This window comes from Columba livia, chromosome 24 (assembly GCF_036013475.1).
Source record: "Columba livia isolate bColLiv1 breed racing homer chromosome 24, bColLiv1.pat.W.v2, whole genome shotgun sequence".
Lineage (NCBI taxonomy): Eukaryota > Metazoa > Chordata > Aves > Columbiformes > Columbidae > Columba > Columba livia.
Genome location: NC_088625.1, coordinates 1507297 through 1521495, shown reverse-complemented (window position 1 = coordinate 1521495; position 14199 = coordinate 1507297). Strand labels below are relative to the sequence as shown.

General features: G+C 47.4%; 1 protein-coding gene across 3 annotated transcripts in view; it reads left to right on the top strand.

Annotated features, from left to right (window-relative positions):
* The window catches only part of POU2F3 (POU class 2 homeobox 3), a 40567-nt gene that overhangs the window by 9744 nt on the left and 16624 nt on the right, over positions 1–14199 (top strand). For all 3 annotated transcript variants that reach the window (XM_065040273.1, XM_021285243.2, XM_065040271.1), the window contains exon 4: positions 6102–6136. In XM_065040273.1, coding sequence (XP_064896345.1) covers positions 6102–6136 — 35 coding nt within the window. The remainder of the gene's footprint in view (positions 1–6101; positions 6137–14199) is intronic.

Below are 14199 nucleotides of genomic sequence, written 5' to 3'. Positions count from 1 at the left end.
TGTCAGCTTCCAACTTGGACAAAAGCAAATGTGAACAAGCAAGGGATGTTAGATGGAGCAGCGCAATGGCTTGTGTGAGACGAGTTGGTGGGTGCTCAGGCTGTGCTGCTGGGTGCACAGGGGCACTCATTGCACGCAGCAGTCAAGCCAAGGGATGCACAGGCTGAGCTCATCTGCCTTTTGTTGTTACCTCTTCAGATCAGGCTGGAAACACATTGTCAGGCCAAAGTCTTTTGAGGAAACTTGGCCTTCCCTGGCCCCACGCTGCGCCCAGTCCTTGGCTACGCCTTTGCTCTCCCTGGTGAAACTTCCCTCAAAGCCTCCAGGATTTCTCTGGTCTCTTCCCCCCGCAGCCATGCACAGCCCCAGGACAAGTCCTCAACAAATGAAAGCAGCAGCAGTCGAGCTGGAAACAGCTGGTTGCTATGGCAATTGGGCCTGCTCGGGATTTGCATAAGGCTGATGATTTTCATAGCACAGCCACATTTAAGGCAAGCAGCAGAAATTTCCATATTCCCAGCTCCGAGTCAGTTGGGGCGTGGGGGAGGCCAGGAGGGGGATATTTGAAATTCAAATGAAGGTGATTAGGGTTTGAGGTTGGGTTATATATTTTTTTTTCTTAAACATCCCATTATGGAAGAGGATAAAAAAGGATGGGGAGGGGAAAGGGGAACAAAAGGCTGGTTTGACTTGAATCAGAGGGGCAAAGGAAGAGCTGGTCTGATCTGCCTCTTGCCTCTGGTCTAAGAGAAGAGACTTGCCCTCTCCCAGCACCTGCAGGTGAAATGTTTTCCGTGGGAACAACTGCTGCCCTCGGGTTTCCTTCTGGAAACTGCCAGAGTCTCTCACACTCGCTGTCCTGCTCTCTCTCCCTGCCCCACTCGTAGGGTATATTGCACTCAGAGCCGCAGTGGGACTCGAAGATGTGATCTCTTTGAGGCATTGCTGACAAATAAAGGGCATTTTTATAACCCAGGGGTTTCCACCCAAATGAAACACCTGAGTCTTCAGTGCAAGCTTCCCCTGGAGACTGCAACCATCCAGCTGAGTCAGCACGGATCCGCTTTCCTTGCTAACCAACCTTCACTTTCCCATGGAGATGCTCCGGGTTGGTCTGTTTGTGTCTTTAGAGCAAACGGTTAACACAAAAACTACAATCCTATCGGGCTGCCTTGAAAACTCCCCATTCTGCTCATGCTTTCACCTGCTCCCTTTAGGGTAAGGCTTCTTACTTCTTAAGGTGAGCCTTGGGAACAGCGAGCATACCAACAGGCTCCAGGGAACAGACTGGTACCTGCTCAGCTTCAGTTCCTGCTCCCAGGTGCCACTGGACACAGCTGAAGGGAAACAGGAATCAGCCACTGAAATGGAGAGAAGGGGATTTAAGTGAGCTCTTAGCACCCGGGGCTTTTCCTGCGAGTTCTGGAGAAGTCACTGGTCTGGGTGTTGAGAACGGTAGCATGAGAGGTCTGTGACTTGGGGTTTGCTTGAGCCTCTGCAGTGAACTGAAATCCCAAGCATATATTCAGCATTTGGTGCTGAATATAGTTTTTGCTTAATAGAACCACATCCTTCTCAGTGCAGGTGAGCATTTTGTTTCATTTCCAGCATGTGGGTCATGTTGTTCACAGTTATAATTGTTGCCACTCTTTTCTTTACCTGCTCTTGAGTAATCTTTCAATTTTACACGTTGTTTCAGATGAGAGATCCGATTCTTATATCGGTTAATGTGAACAAATTAACTTCGCAGCTTCTAAAAAATATACATTGAAAGGTGCTCTGCATCTGGCCTGTTTTGTCAATCTCTAGTGGCATTGTGCTTTATCAGCTGGAGTGCTAAAATCTCCAGGATAGGCGAGATTAATCTTAATTTTAGGTATTCAATACTTTGAAGCTGAAGCCTGACCTGCTCACCCTGGGCTCCTTGAACAGTCAAGGATGAAATTAGGTTTCTCCAGAAGGTGATTCATCTCTCTGCTGTCTATCTGGGGGGTGAGATGCGTTGCCCTCTGGAAGTGCCTGTTTCCTCTTCATGGCTCTAAAGGGAGCCTAGAGCAATTGGCTCAGAATTAGACACCTATAAGTTAGACATCTAAGCGCAGGCAGCTGAATCCCCTGCCTGGTGTCTGCCTGGCACTGTTCCTCCGCTGCCATTCAGCTGTTCTGAATTTCCCTCCCAAATGCACGCAGCAGAAAACTGATTCCCTGTGGGAATTCCCCAACACCTGTTAAAGATTGAAATCACCTTCTAATTCCTTGTCCCTTCTGTGCAGCTGAGATCAAACTGTGGGGTGAATTAAGAGTGTATTTGGGTGGGAGGGGGGATAAGGTTAGCCTCCTGGCTGTAGCCCTGTTTTTGTTGTTGGGGGAAAAGCCACAGGCGGCTGTCACTCCCTATAGGTGACATCTGCATGTTCCTGCCTGTGTTTGCCTTGTGAAGATGAAGGCACGCTGCAATCTTGATTTCACTTTTCTCCTAATATGGCACTTTTATCCTCAAGTGCCGGACTGGCTTGGCAGCTTCCAGTGGGAATCATGTTGGTTCTGATAGAGCACTTGTCTTTGGTTTTCAGAGCAAACAGCGCATTCCAGGCAGGGGGGGAACAGCAGCGGGTGGGGGGAAGCGTCCAGAACTGTTCTGCTGCTCCTATCCCCAGAGAAACCTCCCCAGGCAAACTCGCACCAGATCTGATGCCAGTGCTATGCAAAACAGCTGCCAGGTGAACCAAGGAGAGCAGCGCAGCCCTTGTCCGCTGCGCTGCGGGGAGCCAGCTGAGCCTATTGCTGGCTTCCTACCCCTGTCTGGAACACCCATAAAGAGGGGAATGAAGGCTTGTTTGACAGGGAACCTGCTGGGAACTGTAGTGCGAGGCGCTCAAAGCAGTTGTTCTCCATTTAAATCCCAGGGATTGCCCATTTCGATGCAATTTAAGCAGGGAAGGACTCCATCTAGCAGATGCTGGATCCTTTTGTTTCTGGCTGGTGTAGCAAGAGGCACATTGTTGGCTGGTGCAATGCTCCATTAAAATTAGCGAAGTTCTGGCAGTTTACAGCAGCTGAGAATCTGCTACTGCTTACACTTTTATTTCTTTTTATCTCCTGGAGCTAGAAAAGATTAAATCTTAAGTGTAGATCCTTGTTGTTTGAACAGCCGGTTCCTCTAAGGAGAGAAATTACTGCTTCAGTTTGAATCCCAATGTTGACAGAAACTGGGGAGAAACTGAGACTATTTTTAAGATATTTGTAAGAATGTTACTCATTTAAGTGAAAGAGTTGTTATCCTTACCATACCCAAACCTTGGCAGCTGGAATCATTTGGATATTACTCCAACACTAGCTTTTACTGAAAAAAAAAGATGAGATTTGTTTGCAAATAAAACTGGGCACAAGCACTCACTGGTCCTGCTGAAAAGCTGGAGAGATTTGTGTATCCAGCTCCCATTTACATAACCACTGGGAGCACAAATCACCTCGCCCAGTTTTAAATATCTCACTATTGGACATCTAAGTCTGAACTAGTTGCCCCTGGGTCCCTTTGTAGTCAATAAAGAGAAATAGTCTTCTCCAGAGGGCCATTTATCTCAAGTTAAGATAGGCGTCTAAGATAGGTCAGATGAATGGCCTCTGGAGGTGCCTATTTCTCCTTGCTGTCTACCAAGACAGCCTGGGGCAATTCTCTCAGACGCCCAAGCTACGACTGAGTTAATGTCAATCTCCATGCACATTTGCAATATGCTCCACTGTCACAAAATATCTTGGCTGAGGTGCTCCCGAACACCTGAGTTGACCTGTGGTGGGATGTGCAAGGGAACGGAGGGCTGGACTTAGAGAAGGCTGTGTCTGGCATTGTAGAAGACGAAGGGAAAAAGTAGAAGTCTGTCAGCTGCATGTGCTTGTGCAAGAAGGGAAAAGTGAGAGATGAGAAGCTTGGAAGTGGAGGAAAGAATGTGCTGGAGAACTTGGGCCTGGTGGTAGTGATGTGAAGTGAAACTCCATTCCAGCTGTGCATCTCAATTCCAAGGTTTGGGGTGCGTGATACTGACTCAGAGCTATCATCACAGGGTCCTAGGGATTTCCCTCAAGGCCTTTGAATCTTGCCTCATCAACATGCTGCATCTGAACGTGAGCAAAACTCTTGTATCCAAGAAATCAGAGGATTACCATTTCCGTCCTGTTCTATTTTAGCAACTGGGAGCTTTATTTCCTCCTCCTCTCCTCCTTGCCTTTCTTCCCTTTAGCTACTGCCTTTAGATTGCATCAACGCCCTGTGGGTTTCAAAGGTAGAAACTGCAGGCCTTGAAGATCCTCGCACAGTCCTCCTCAGGTGTGTGGATACTGATTGCGATCATCTATTAACACTATCAGCATTCCCATCGTTGTATGTGCAGTTGTTGGCTCTTGGGGCATGGAGCTGGAACGCAATGAATGAACAAATTCCTGGGGCAGGAGCAGCTGGAGAGAGGTGGTCAGGGTGCAGATGGTTACAGCGAGAGGCACAGAAATGTGTGGCAAGCCGGGGGTTGGAGGGGAGTAGGGAATTACACGGAAGAAGATTAAGACCTGACACTGCAAAAAGCAAAAGCTTTGGGAAGCATGTTGGGAGGAAGATGGGAGGTGAGGACAGGCTCTAGCACAACAGAAACAGGAGGAGGGAAAAGCAGAGATGGATCCTGGTTGAGTTGCAGATGGTGAGAAGATAGAGGAGATTTCAGAGCGGCAGCAGCTTTTTCTGCTGTGGAATAGTGTTCTGGTATTGTTTGATAGAGAAGACTTACAGCTCAGCCTAACAAGAGCAACAAAGGCAGCTCAGTTTCCGCAGTTAATGCTATTAACATGTTGCAGATTAAATCTCCAGAGCTGTTACTAGATAGCAGAGAATAGGGTGCCATGAAATTGTTGACTCTAAAATATTTTGCCATCTATGAATAATTGTAGTAAGCACGCTCCTCCTGAGGATCTCAAAGAACCGTGCTGATTCACCTGGGAATATTATGTGCATGGTGTAAGCTGAAAAACTGCACACTAGATTAGGCTAGAGGCTTGTTCGGTTGAAAAAGGCAAGTCAATGGGAGAGTTGGGCTTGCACTCCTGTCTCTACAGCCTCCTCACCACTTTCCAACTTTTTGCAAGAGATACATGAACTCCTGAAAAAACATGATGTGTTGAAGGCTGATCAGATCACAGTGCACAGGCTGTGCTTGATGGGGAACGTTACACTGGAAGGAAATGGGAGAAGGCGGCCCTGGGGGCTTGTGCCAGTGAGGTGTGAACAATTCAAGACTATTTATCACGAACTCAGTTGGACTGGAAGAGAATGACTTAGGGAATGGATTGCGAAGAGAAGGGAAGGGGTTTCTTGGGGTTGCCTTTGCAACTAAAGAGGCTTCGTGGAATCCCTTAAAGTATTCGTATCTGTGGAGCGTACAACCTTTCCTCTGTGATGTTTTTGATGAATTTGGCAGGCGTGATGGAGGGGGGGGGGATGTTTATCATCAAAGGGGAATGAGTGAGGGCCTGTGCGGTACCTTCAGGCTGAAACCTGTCTGATTTTCCCCCTGTGCCTGCCAATCTCTTTTGGAATCAAGGAGACGCCTCTTGAGCACAACCCCACGGCACCCTCTGTTCCTTTAGATATCCCGTAATTACTCAGTGCCACACGGGTTCCTGAAGATCCCTGGTTAACAGCCTTGGCCACCTGTTTGCTAGCCTCTCCCACAGTTAGTTCTTGCTTTGTGTTCAGTGCCTTGGTCCTGCATTTCCCTGGGGATTTGTAGTACCCTCCAGCTCACCTCTGCTGCGTTCTCCCTTGTAGTTAGTGAGCTTTCCCCCCCCATTGCTGCTTGGCCAGGTATCTCCAGGCAGAAGCACTTCTGTTCTACTTCAGCAAAGGCTGATACCACCAAGCGTTGCAAAATCTGCCCTTGTATTTCCATTGCTGCATCCGCATTGACTCCACCTTCCTCCTCGTCTTCTTGCTCTCACAGTAAACTGAGCTGGGCTAGGAGTGCGTCTTTTATTACGTGTCTTCTAAGTTCTGGAAAGTTTACATCGGTGCTGACTGTTATTAATATGGATATATTTTTCTGTTTGTTTCGTTATAGGAAATGAACAGAATGGGCTGGACTTCAACAGGCAGGTAAGATGCTCCCTGGGTTTCCAGGTATTCTCCTGCCTTCTTGAATCACTGTTTCTTAATTGCCCATCTTGCTGAGTCCCTGGCAGCTACTGCTACGAGATAAAAACTGTTAGGTCAGAAGCTACCATTAAACAGACCACATAAGTTCTCCGCGGTTCCCCTTGTGGGACAGAATGACGGATTAAACTTCTGGTTTCCAGGCCTCCCTATTTCATAGAAGTTCAGCTAATTATAGAGTTTCTTTAAATCACCATTTGCTTCAGGCCTTTTCTGGCTTTTTATTTTTTTTTCCATTGTCATTTAGAAACAAAAGGGACCCCAGTTACACTGGCAGATGTGCAAATCCCACCCCAAAGCCCCACGCATCTCTACTGCTTGTGACACTGGTGCTAAAAGCCCTGTGGTATGCAAGTCTGAGAACACCAGGCTGACTCACAGGAGTATCAGCAAGGACTGGAGATGAGGTGGTTTGAGGTCTCCGAGTGTGTAGGTCAAGACCAGGCCTGCTTACAACAGCAGATTCCTCTTTGCAAGGCAGTGGGGAAAGGGACAGCAGACAAAAGCAAGTGCATCTTGCAGGGCAAGCAAGACTTAATTGCAAATGAACGTGTGAGAAACCGTTGTCTTTGTGTTTCCTGTTATCCTCCTGCTTCATACAGCTAAAAGCAGCCCTGTCTCACTGAGTGTCTGAACATTTTCATATGTGGCTCTAAGAAATCCCCAAATCTCACATTGGAATTGCAAGGGGCGGAAGGTGACAGCCCTCTGGAGCATATAGATCTTGAATCTGTGCAGACACAGGGGAAAATGTTCTCGGAGTTGGGAGCTAAGTATTCCTGTGGCCACCAGTGGAGCTGGACCTGGACATTGTGAAGAAAAAGAAGAGGTCTAGAGAGCTGACCCACTGACCTGCTGCAGGACCCAGGGAGCGAGCAAAGCAGAAGGGGCTGTAAACCACAGGCAGTCACTAGTATTTGAAGCAGATGTTGGCACTCTTAACAGTGCAGCAGCCTACCTGCTTCCAGCTGTGCATTCCTCAAGCTCAAAGCTTGTGTTCCTTTGCACAGGCTTTCTGCTGGCGGCAGGTGGGCAGTTGAAGCTTCTCGCCGTGACTTTTGTGTCCTTCAAGCTTGTCCTGGTGGCTCTTGTCTAACAGATGTCAGCAAGCTGCTGTTTGGTTGGTTTGGCTGCTCTGGTTTTGGGTGGATTGTAACTTCCTATCAAAGGTGTCTTAACATGTTCAGCCATCTTCCAGGTCTTTGGAATACCCAGCTGAAAACAAAAAGCCTTGTGTCTCCAGCTCTGTGAATTGCAGAGCCCAAAGCACAGGCTCCCCACATGCCAAGAGAAAAATCTAATCTACTTATAACTAGCGATAAAAGAAAACTCCCTCAAGATAGAAATAAGCTATGAAAGTACAAGATCGTTACACGGTGCAAACTTTTCCGATGGCAACGCCACAAAGATGTTAGAACTGGAAGCTGGGCTGAGGTTAATCAAGGAAACATTATTGATTGTGGTGAGGCAATGCTGATTTACATCCACTGATGATTTGACCCATTATCCCTAAGGCCCCAGTCCTCTGCATGCCACCGAATGAGCGGATGCTGGTGAAGCTGTGGAGGCAAATAGCCTTGCAGTCAGTAGGATCTGGGCCAGGGTCTGCTTGATAGAAACCTTCCCCTCCCTAAAAAGAGACTGTGGTTTTCTGACAGCCTTTTGTAGCATTCACTTCCCATTTTCGTTTTTCTCCTGCCACTGAAGGGGCGCCGCAAGATCTCTCTCATTTTTGCCAGCACATCTGTTTGTGTAACCGAGTAGCAAACCTGACTGGGGACTTATCAAGGTTTACAAAGCAAAAGCCTGTGAACAAGTTTGGGTTTCCTTTGTGTTTCCAGTCCGGTGCGATTTCCCCGATCAAAGGCGGTGTCCACAGCAGGGGTTTGCGGTGCTGTCGGGACGGGCTTCGAACAGTCTATGTGAGTGGACACAACCATGTGCAAACGGCTCTTTGTCTCCCTCTCTTGGCTCTCTCAAGGCCACATGTAGACTTGAGCCAGTATTGTTATTATTATCCTAAATGAGCATGAGCCCAAATGCACACGGGTTATACGCTCACGTTCCAGGTTGACCTCAACTATTCGTGAATTCATCTTGGATTCAGCAAATAGATTTCAAATGATGAGAAAAAGGAAGAAGGGAGATATGGAAATATCAAAGTGTTTTCATGTAAAATCAGGTGCTGAGATCTTTCATTAGGGGTGGAGGTTGGTGGGTTTTTTAATTTTGGTTTGGGTTTTGAGGTTGGTTTTGGGTGGCTTTTTTTTTTCGTTACCTTGCAATTCAAGTTTGCAAACTGAAGCCAGAGAAGCACGGTTTGAAACCCAACTCCAAACCCAATGCAAGAGCTGCTGAGCTCTCTTTGACTTTATTTGGAGTCCTGGGCGCTAATCACTTTGAAGATCATAAATCTCACATCGTTTAAGCCTCTCCCCCAGTCTTTGTAGATGCCCTACATTTCAGGTCTGTTTCCCTCCCATGTTGTGCTCCAGGCGGGAGGAGAAGGGTGGAGTGACCTGGTTAGACCCCTTACTTGCCTACCAATTCCCTGCTGCGGCTGCTCTCACCCTGAAAATGGGGAGGAGGGAAACTCTTGTGGAGTTTGAGGTTTTCTTGCAGTTTGTGGGTCAGCCTTGCGCTTTATGAGAAAGCTGCCTTCTGATCCCTCAGCCTATTTGGCAAACATTTCTTCCCCCCCTCCCCTCTTCAGGCTCTCCTCCACCTGGATGCAACAGTAATTTGTATGTGAATGAGAGGGGGAAAAGGTGTGTATGGAAAAAGAAGCATCTCCTGCCTTGCCTATCTGGTTTGGCCTTTTATTTAGTGAGTCTGATGCTAGTAGTTTCCTGTTTATATCAAGGGAAATGCAAAGAGAAAGTAATAAACTTTCACCTTCAGTGCTGGCAACCTGGATAAGGACATCTGCTTCTTGATGGTTTGGGAGAGTGTCCAGAGCATGGCAGGGACAGAACGGAGTCACTTGGCAAATGTGGCTTCGGAGTCTTGCCACGAAAGGGCATTGAGCGGGACCAGGGAAAGGTCTGAAAGTGTTGAAATCAACTTTTCCTTGCTACAATGTGATCCTCATCAGGCGATGCTGCTGCAGTCTCAGCAGGTTTTGTTGAGTTTGTTTTCCTGTTGGTGTATGCAACGTTCAGCCTTTAAGGAAATACTACGTTGTCTGATTTTTCTAGATGGCTCTGCAGAGAGCTGTTCTGGAAAGCCAGCTAATTCAGCCTGTGTCCGGAGTTAATCTGAGATAATGGTGCCTTCTGGAATACACAGAGCTAGGGCTGATGGTTTTGGGAGCCCAGGGTTCAGCATAGCTTGAATTTTCCTGTTGGTTCTTTACTCCTATTCCTTTAATTTCTTTGTTTCACAGAAATCAGGGGATGTAACAAGGATAGATATCATTCCAAAAGGGCTCCTAGAAATAGGATCTGGGGATGGATTTACCTGGGAAAAGGAGGCAGCTTGGAGATGGATTGCTGAGGCGGGAGAGACCTTCAGGACACAAAGGGAAGCGTCTAGAACAGAATACGGAAATAAGATATGTAATTGAAGTGGCCTCATGTTTCATATGCACATTAGCTCAACACTTACATTTGCACACCAGGTTGAACACATTCCCGTTTTGACTGTTGCGTATGACTGCAAGGGACACTTTTCAAAATGTTCCAGTGGACAGTCAGTATTAAATAATTGAGCTGCTTAAGATTCCCAGTCAGCAGGCCTTGAGTAGACATTTTTTGGCCAGTTGAGGGTGTCTGCTAGTATATAGTGAAAGAGCAATGAGGGAGCGGGTCAGTCAAGTGAAGGATGCTGTGCGTTATTTCCCTGCTCTCTGTCCCTCAGAACCTCCTTGTCTGACCCGTCTCCCTGCCCTGTTCATTTCTGAAAGAGTCACTGTCCAGGAGAACTTTAATTTTTGAGGTTTATGTGGGGGTTTTGGCAGTTATTTTGAGGTAATAGAGTGAACCATCTCAAGTCTTCACAGCTGATGTCCTGTAGATGCATGATATGAGAAATTAAAGCGGGCCAACTGCATCTGAGACCTAAAATCACTGGTGGCTCTTCTTGAATGCTTTTAATAATCCTCTGACCTTGTTTGGTACTTTCCACCCACACGTCTGAAGGTACTTTGCTAATGAATTTAGCATCTCAGTGCCTCAGGAAGGTAGGGAGGTGTTTAACCCTGTCTAACAGATGAGGCAGACAGAGTCTGACTACCTGGCTTTTCCCAAAGATGCTGAGCACCGCGATTGCAGTTGAAATCAGTGGATGCTTTATAGGACAGTTGCCTGTGGACACAGAGGTGTATTGTAATCCAGGGACCTGCTCCCTGGTAGAGCTGGGATACGGACTCCAGTTCTCTGAATCACAGTCTTGTGCTCAACCACAGACAAGTTCTTCCTCCCCTCCATCCTTTTGAAGGTGAAAAAAAGGGCCTAACTTGCTAGGGAGTTTGTTATTAATATCTGGGATGCAAAACTCCCTGCAGATTTAATTTTGCACCATCAGGGCTTCCCTCCCCCCAGGGATCTCTCTCATAGTTATTCATTCCACTTTGTGTTCCCATCCCCCCAATCTCATGTGTTCCCTATATGTCATTTCTGTTCCTGTTCGGCTTTTCCCTGTGGGTAGTTCAGGTTTCAGTCTGCCCTCCAGATTTCCATCCCAGTCCGGTTTTGCCCTTCTCTCAAGGGGATGTTCACATCCTGCTTCCTTCTCCCCTCTGGGGATCAATTCAGATTTCACTCTCTCTTCTCTGCATTGCCCCAGGGTATCAGCCTAAATCTTGCATCTGCTTTTCATCTCTTGAGCCTTCACCAACTGGAAATTAGCCCGGCTGTCCATATCTGCCTTGACTGACACTGTGTCTCAGCTGAACACTACCCTGGCCTTTCCCTTTTGAAGTTTCCTTGTTCTGTCCTAGGGACAGACTGATTGCATAAATTTGTATGTGTGCTGGTTCTTCATTGAAATGCAGTCCTTTGGGAAGGCATCAGAGAAAGCCCTGGCTTCAGGGAAAGTCCTCTGTTTCTATATATGGCACTGCTTTGCTTAGGACAGATATGCAGAGGAACCTCTTCTTCAGGCTTGTTTTGTTCTGACACCTTGCAGAGGCTCTCAGATTGGGAATCTCATTGCTGGGAATAAACTCCAAAACAGGCCAGTGAATCACTACGAGGGAAAGGGGGAGCCGAGTAGGAAGAATGATTTGGGCCTGTACAATTTTTTTCTCAAGAGATGGACTGAAATACCTGAATTAATGTTTTGTTGGCCAATAACAGCTGACAGCAACCCAGCATCTCTTCCGATTTGGCTGCATTGTGTCCCTTAATATCCAGATGCAGTCCGTTGACAAACTCCTGCTTTCTTGCTCCGTGCTTCTAAAGAACAATCCATATTTGTAAGTTATTTCTTAGACTTGTTGCCTTGGTCCACTGGCAAAATATCTTGTTCAGCTGTCTCAAAGGTGTCTTAGAGATGGGGGAGAGACAGGTCTTATCTCTGTACAAATTCCCTGCTCCAAGTGGGCTTCTGTTATCCTTTGGGAAATATCTTCTAGGCTTGGAGGGGACAAGTCCTAGTTTAATGGACCTGTCTAAAGGGACACAACATTTGTTTCCACAACAGAAACTAAGCTCAAGGCATGGTTGTCACTGTCAAACCACTATTTAGGTTGCCCGGCACCTTTTTAAGTGGTGAGTTGCACGAACTACTGTGCATGCATATGACTCTTCTGCCTACTAGAGAATGGCTCATTGGTAATAAGGAGAGGACTCCAAATTCTTGAAGGCCTTTCATCTGGTGAGCTCCAAGAATTCAATCAAAAGCCTGCACCACCCAGCAAGGGTGGGGCCCTACACCCATTTTGCAGAAGGGCAAGTCATAGCATAAAAAGGTGAAGGTGATGGGGTTTCAAACAAGGCCTCTAATTTTGGGAGCCTGACATTAGAGTGCACTTTCTCTCTTCCCAGAGATGCTGATCTCCTTGCGCTTCATGTGAAATCAGTGGGCTGAACCGGAGCTGCTCACCCCCTTAGGACTCAGATGTTTGGTTTATGCCAGCAAGAAACCCTCTTGCCCTGCTTCCCCAACACAAAGAACCTGCCCAGAGCCACCGAGCTGGGAGCTGAGAACTGGCGCTGAGCTCCCTCTTCCCCTCAGTCACTAGACTTCATTCCTTCCACCCAAAATGAGAAACTACTCTCCAGCAAAATTGTTCTTTCTCACTCTCCCTTTCTTTTTTAATTATATTACTTGTGTGTATTTAATGCAATCCCTCTAGCTGCTCTTCTCGTGTCCCAGTTCCCTGGGGCGCGGCAACTGGTGCCAAAACTACCATGAACCAATGGGAGGAACCTGCGGAGCTGGGATGGAGCCAGCCCTGGTCACGGGAGCTGCCTGATTCCAAGTTAATTCCTTTCAAATGCGGGATGTGCTGCAAAGTGCTTTGCCACTGAGGGCTACTTGTTCCACAACTCACCAGGTGGACATTGCCCTCCCTGCTCTCCCTGTTGATGACTGATTCAGGGACATTGGTACGGCACAGCAGGGAGGCAATGCCGGGTATGTAGATGGTTTGTGACCGGTTGGCGGCCAAAAGGCACAGAGAATCCAGAAGAATCACAGCCTGCTCCCTCTAGACAAGAGATCCGTAGAAACGGGAAAATTTTCATGCAGGGAATTTGGAGAAGAGCTAAAAGTCTGGTCCTGGCCCCAGAAAAACCCAATAAGGCAACTTTGCTGCTGACTTCAAAGCAACGTGATTAGGCTCCAGGGAACCTGTGTGAGCATGCAAGAGGGCATGGGAGAAGCCATGAAGCCTGGTGTACGTGAAATCGGATTGATAAGGAAAGGGGCAGGGATGCAGCCCAGGGTGGCAGCAGAGAAGATAAGCACAAAGGTGTAGGCAGAGGTGGAGTTCTGGAGAGCTTTGGGAGTTGGGCAAGTGAAATTGAGAGAGATGCAGGGAGCAGAGCTGCAATGTGTGAGAAGGCTACGGCAGAAAGGCACTGAAAACGGCTGGGGAGGAAGGGGCAGAACCAGTCCTGCAATGGAGAAAAGGGAGTAATCACAGCCTTAGCGGTGGTAAAGTGGTTTTCCATGCGCTCTTTGGAGGTCCTTATCAATCTGACCAAGAAAATGTCATCTTCACCTCCCCTTTTTGTAAATACTTCCAATTTGGCTTGTCCACAGGCCTTGGCAGAGAAGGTACCACACGCCTGAGTACCAATAGTAAGAGTGAAGATGCTGTAAGAGGTTGCATTTTTGTACCTTTTTGCCAGTTCTGCTCTCCCTGAACTCAGATCACCTTCCGAAAGCGCTTGCTGGCTTCTGCGCTGCTGCGGCTCTTGCAGGGCTGCGGTCCCTGATGTGGTCAGCAGCCCTTTGTCAGGACGCATGTGGCCAGGTGCTCGTCCCACCTCTGGTTTGGCTTCTCCACTCCGTGCCCACCACATGCTTTTGAAACCCATTGTGCTACACGTGGTCATTTTGAGGTTCATCATTCAGCAGAGAGGTGACTTCTTTTTCCTGTTCTCTGTTTAAAAGCAAAAATGCTAGGGAAGTGCTGTATCAGAAAGCCTGTGGATGCAAAGCTGAGTGTGGTTCTGTTTGTTTTCTTTTATGAAGCGTGTAGCTCAGTTACTCTTAAAGTCTTGGTTTCCCACCCCCTCTTTTACTACAGCTGAGGCACAACCGTTAACATCCCAAACTGAAGCTCAGAGGGTAAAGCATATCAGATCGGGCCTCAATTAATAAACTCAAAGGCCTCATATAGCTGGGATGCAGGTGTGTTGAGGTTAGGGATAACGCTTTAATTTTTTAGTGTGCTGTCTTTACTGAGTTTTAGGGTACAGTCTGTTAGGTATTCAGCATGGGATTAACTCCCCTTTTAACACACTGACAACTTCTGTAAAACTCCACGCTTTATGAAAGGATAGCGAATGTTTTATGGTGAATATCATTGCGTCGATGTAAGGTTTCTCTGCTTT